The sequence below is a fragment of the Suricata suricatta genome, chromosome 17 (genome assembly GCF_006229205.1).
Source record: "Suricata suricatta isolate VVHF042 chromosome 17, meerkat_22Aug2017_6uvM2_HiC, whole genome shotgun sequence".
Lineage (NCBI taxonomy): Eukaryota > Metazoa > Chordata > Mammalia > Carnivora > Herpestidae > Suricata > Suricata suricatta.
In genome coordinates, this window is record NC_043716.1 from 41,940,723 (window position 1) to 41,946,531 (window position 5,809).

General features: G+C 56.4%; 1 protein-coding gene across 1 annotated transcript; it reads left to right on the forward strand.

Moving 5' to 3' along the window:
• The first annotated feature begins 3,103 nt into the window (after positions 1-3,103).
• Positions 3,104-5,328, forward strand: SPPL2C (signal peptide peptidase like 2C). Its single transcript, XM_029928250.1, is given in 2 exon segments — positions 3,104-3,140; positions 3,143-5,328. Coding segments are annotated over 2 exon segments (2,112 nt in total). The 3' UTR covers positions 5,218-5,328.
• The last annotated feature ends 481 nt before the right edge of the window (positions 5,329-5,809 follow it).

A 5,809-nucleotide genomic window follows, 5' to 3' on the forward strand; every position in this document is an offset into this window, starting at 1 on the left:
GTCATATGGCAACCCTTCGCTTCATTTACTGAGGATCCGCCAAACTGCTTTCTAAGGGCGGCTGCACTCCGATTTCTCCACATCTTCGCCTCAACTTGTTGCCACCCTGTTTTAAACCATAGCCACCAGGTGTGCTGTTCGTTGATTTTTAAGAGACACGAGACTCCCTGTGTTGGGAGAGCAGAGCCCCGAGCGAGGGTCTCAGCTGGACGTCGGTAGCTGGGGGCCCAGGGCACCCAGGAAGAGGCCAGCCAGCCTGCTGTGCTGGGATCTGGGTGCTGGAGCGCAGAGAGGTCTTGCTTCTCTAACTGCCCCTGAGCAACGCGCCAATCCTTCCCTGCAATGGGAGCCCACAAAAGGAGCAGCCGGCACCCCCACCCCGTCCCTGGGCTCTGCCACGCTCACCAGTCTGCAGGCTTTGTTCCCTAATGTATTTCTGACAGTTACCTTGTCATTGAAATTACTGTTTATAATCGAATTAAATGTTATCGCAATGGGGGAAACGAGATTGCACAAACAAGGAGAAATGTTGTCTCTCATGAAAATTCAGTTGAAAGACACAATCTGAGTCATACAAACAATTAGCTGTCAACTCAGGTGGCGGTGACACAAATGTAAATACCTGGGTGGGAGGAGATTGACAAAGTCTATATGCTTCTAACTGCCAACCGCTGTCAGCCTACCCTCTGCCCCAAAGGACCCAACGCTGAGTGTTGGGGACGGTGTCTCATCAGCATGGATTTCACAAGGAGGGTGACTTGGAAGTCCAGGGGATGGACCCATAATCAAAGCAGATGTCTTAAGGGGATTAGTGACTGCACATCTTGTGAAAATTAAAATAAAATGTGTTTTAAGGGTCAAATTGTGTTCCCAAAAATGATATGTGGGAGTTCTAAACCCCAGGACCTATAAATGTGACTTTATTTGGAATTAGGGTCTTTGCGGATGTAATCACGTTAAGAGAAGTCATTAGATGGGTCCCAATATAGCATGCTGTGTGACCACAGAGGCAGAGATGGGAGTGACATGGAGGGCCAGCCACCACCCGGATGAGGAAAGAGTGAGGAAGGGTCCTACCTAGAGTCTCAGAGGGAGCATGGCCCTGCTGACATGTTGATTTTGGACTTTGTCTCAGTCAGCTTGGGCCGTATAACAAACACCAGAGACCGGTTGGCTTAACCGACACATACAGTTTCACACAGTTCAGGGAGGTTGGGAAGTGTGAGGTCAAGGTGACGGCTGAGTGGGTTCCCGCTGAGAGCTCTGTTCCTGGTTGCAGACAGCTCCGGTCACACTGTATCCTCATGTCCTCTCCCTCGTGTCTCTTATAAGGAAGCCAATCCCATTCCTGAGGGCTCCACTCTGGTGACATTGTTACCTTCCGAAAGTGTCACCTCTGAATACTAAATGTGAAGGATGTAGGGGACTTTTTAAGGAGTCCCCTCTTCAAGTGATTTTTTTCAACAAATCCATCTGCTACCCAGTCTGGGACAAGTGGGCACAGTGCGGAGCTCAGCAGGGGGTTAGCCAGAAGCTCCACCACCTAACAGCCTAGATTTCAGTCCTATCTCTATCACCCATGTGTCACTGCCCTGCACCTTGGTCCCTTCTACTGAAAAACAGGGTTGATTATAAGGGCACCTTATAAGTAAGTTAAGAGTCAACTTCAGCTCAGGTCATGGTCTCACGATTTGTGAGTTTGAACCCTGTATCAGGCTCTCTGCTGTCAGCACGGAGCCTGCTTCAGGTCCTCTGTGGCCCTCTCTCTGCACCACCCCCCATGCACACACGTGCTTGCTCTCTCTCTCTCTCTCTCTCAAAAATAAGTAAACACTGGGGAAAAAAAAAGAAAAAAGAAAAATAGGGTCATTCACTCACGCATCCCACACATTTTCTGACCATCGTTTGCAGCAGAGAGATAGACAAGATCCCCGTCCTCACGGAACTCGACCAGGGAAGTAAATAAGGAAACACATAAACCAAACCCTGAGTTGCGGTAGTGAAAGCTGACAAGGGGGCCTGTTTGCTCCTGGCCATGGAGGTGGAGATAATGTCGGAGCCAAGGCCTGAAGGATGAGAACAAGCAGCAGGTGAGGCCTCCAGGCTGGGGGCAGAGCCAGGCTGCTCCCTGGACAATGGAGGTGTCAGTGTGGGGGGCTGGATCTGAGGGCAGGGGCTGAGGCCTGTGGGGTGGGCTTCTCTGAGCTCAGTTTTCTCATCCATGAAATGGGAGTGTTCAGGTAAGTTTAAGCTGCTGTAACAGAGAGATCCACAAGAAGCCGATGGCCCAAGGAAGACAATGTATCTCACAGTCTGCAGTGAGCATCCCCCCACACTGTTCCATGTAGACATCCAGCATCCCAGCTCCTTTCCTTCCTCTCTTTCTGTCCCCTGGGACAGTGTCCTCCTCTCCGTAGTAAACGGCCTGCCCGTGACTGGCTGGTAAGAAGAGAGGAGATAAACAAGGTGCCTCGTGGTCTCTGTTCAGGCTCCCGAAGGGCTCACATCATTTCTGCCAATTCCATTGGCAAGAACTTGACCACATGGCCATTCCTAACTCCAAGGGAGGCTAGAAATGAAATTCTGGTCATGTGTCCATACAAAGAGGCATGGACTTTGAAGGACAGCACGCAGCCTCAGGCCGCCCAGATCTGGTAATACCTCTCCGAAAGGGCCCACGGAGTACAGAGTATCCAGCACTTAGTAACTGCTCCATAAAATTTGCAGCAGCACTGCGGTCAGGGCTCCCAGGAGCTTCAGGAACTCTCTGCTTAATGTTCTCATCTCTTGGCCACTGAAGAAAAAGGTGCAGAGAGGAGGGCATCTGTCCAGTCTCCCCGTCAGTAAGGGCCCAAGGTGGTCCAGACTTCATGTCTGGGATCCTCAATCCCGCCCTCCCACGTTGTATTTCAAATTCTCTGACCCAGGCCCACCAGGAACTGGGCAGAGAGGGGACCCAGGTGACCTCTCTACTGGAGGCGGGGTTACGGAACAGGGTCCTGAGAAGTGCTCCAAGGCACTGCCCTGAGCCTGGGCCGGAGGGCTTTGTGACTAGGTAGGTGTGGCACCTGGTGGTTTCCCAGAGAGGAGGCAGGGCTGCTCTATGACAGAGGGCCACACCCAGCCCCTGGGAGGGGGGACCTGCTGGGAGCCACTGTCACCACAGGACGCAGCAGAAGGTGGCTGAGGAGGATGGCTTTCCTGGGACTCTTCCTCCTCCTCCTCACCAGCACCGCAGCCCGAGGGGAGTACGGCATGGTCCACGTGGTGTCAGAAAACTGGAGCAAGGACTACTGCATCCTGTTCAGCTCCGACTACGTCACCCTACCCCGGGACCTGCGCCACGCCCCTCTCCTGCCCCTGCATGACGGGACCACGGCCCCCTGGTGCCCAGGCCAGGACTCCTCCCTCCAGGCCCGGCCCCGCTCCCCCAGCCCGAGGCCCCTCCGCCACACCACCCTCATGGTTATGAGGGGCAACTGCAGCTTCTACGCTAAGGGCTGGCTGGCTCAGGGCCAAGGTGCCCACGGGCTGCTCATCGTGAGCCGGGTCAGCGGCCAAAAGTATTCAGACACCACCCCGGCATCCCGGGACCCCCAGCCCCTGCCCCACATCGCCATCCCTGTAGCCATGCTTCGCTACACCGACATGCTCGACATCCTCAGCCACACCCGTGGTGGCGCCCTGGTCCGCGTGGCCCTGTATGCGCCCCCGGAGCCCATCCTCGACTACAATATGGTGGTCATCTTCATCCTGGCTGTAGGCACCGTGGCTGCTGGCGGCTACTGGGCTGGCCTGATCGAGGCCGACCGGCTGCAGCGGCGCCGGGCCCGGGGAGGAGGGGGGCCTGGCGGGCACTATCAGCAGGAAGCAGGAGCAGCCCTGTGGGGACAGGAGGAGGAAGACCAGGATGCGCCGGTTGACTTCACACCAGCCATGATGGGTGCGATGGTCACCATGTCCTGCTCCATCATGCTGCTCCTCTACTACTTCTATGATTGGTTCATCTACGTCATGATTGCCATCTTCAGCGTGGGCTCAGGCACCGGCCTCTACAGCTGCCTGGCCCCCCTGGTGCGCCGCCTGGCCCTGCCTGGCTGCCACCGCGCCTGTCTGCAGCCGCCCCTGCTGCTGCTGGGCGGCCTGTGCACTGTGGTGACCGTCCTCTGGGTCGCCCAACGGAACGAGGACAGCTGGGCGTGGCTCCTGCAGGACACACTGGGCATGGCCTACTGCCTTTTGGTCCTGCGGCACGTGCGGCTGCCCACGCTCAAAAACTGTGCCTCTTTCCTGCTGGCCCTGCTGGCCTCCGACGTCTTCTTTGTCTTCGTCACGCCCTTCCTCACCAGGACCGGTGAGAGCATCATGGTGGGTGTGGCAGAGGGCCCAGCAGGTTCTGTGAGCCATGAGAAGCTGCCCATGGTGCTCAAAGTGCCCCGGCTGAGCTTCTCAGCCTTGACCCTGTGTGGTCAGCCCTTCTCCATCCTCGGCTTCGGTGACATCGTGGTCCCTGGCTTTCTGGTGGCCTACTGTCACCGCTTTGATGTACAAATCCGTTCGCGCCAGGTCTACTTCCTGGCCTGCACCACGGCCTATGCCATGGGCCTGCTGGTCACTTTTGGTGCCATGGTCCTCATGCAGATGGGCCAGCCCGCCCTGCTGTACCTGGTGTCCAGCACCCTTCTCACTACCTTGGCCTTGGCCGCCTGTCGCCAGGAGCTCACCCTCTTCTGGACAGGCCAGGGCAGGATCAAGGCACCCACCCAGCCTGTGGTGGGGCCACGTGGTGCCCCTTCATTTGGCTCTGAGCAGAAGCAGGAGGATCCAGCAGACATCCACGCAGCCAGCAAGTTTGAGGGGACAGCCAGCCATGTGGCAGGGGGCTTAGACAGCAATTTTGAGGAGGACTCAGCCAAGATTGCCACCATGTCCGAGGACGAAGCCACTGGTCAGGACAGCCACAGCGATAGCTCCGAGAGCTGGAGCGATGCCAACCTGGATGCGGACAGATTTCCTCGCGCCTCCCCTGGGACCTCAGAGGAGCGGATGCCACTGGTGCCGATGGCCAGGCGGATGCCTCAGATGCCACCGCCCTCGGAGCTGGGCCACGCGCAGGTCCAGCCCCAGGCTCACGACACCCACCTGCCCTGGACAGGCCTCCCCAAGAGGAAGGGCTTGAAGGTAAAGAAGAGCATGTCGACCCAGGCTCCCTTGTGAACCAGAACCCTGAGACATGTGCCTCTAGATGGTCCGACAGAATATCTCAGAGCAAAACCACACATGGTCAAAAGGAAATCAGGCCATTAAAGATATCCCATATCTACCCAACAGAGCTCCATTGTTTGCTGGGACTCTAAGGAAGCAGTGACCACAGAGTAAGTCCATGCAGGACCTGGAGGGTCCTGAGGATAGGTTCCATCCTCAAATCTTGCAGAGTGGGAATCAGGTTCAGAGAGGGCACAGGATTCACACGAAGTCACTCAGCAAGGCCAGGATTTGCTCCCAGGGCTTCCTGGGCAGTGACTTCCCCTCTCCCCACCTGCCCACCCTCCAAGCCAGAGCCCCAGCTCCTCAGCTCAGCTTGGTGGACAGGTCCCGTCACTCATCACCCATCTTTTCCTCATGCTCGGGTCTGGTTGAACCATTACTGCTCCTTGGTCTCACACACACACACACACACACACACACACACACACACACACACACTTTGCACATGCCATTCCCTCTGGCTGGGATGCCCATCTCATCCCAGGCAGAAATACCCCAGCCGGGTTCCTATGCACCTTTCAAATGCCAGCTCACATCCACT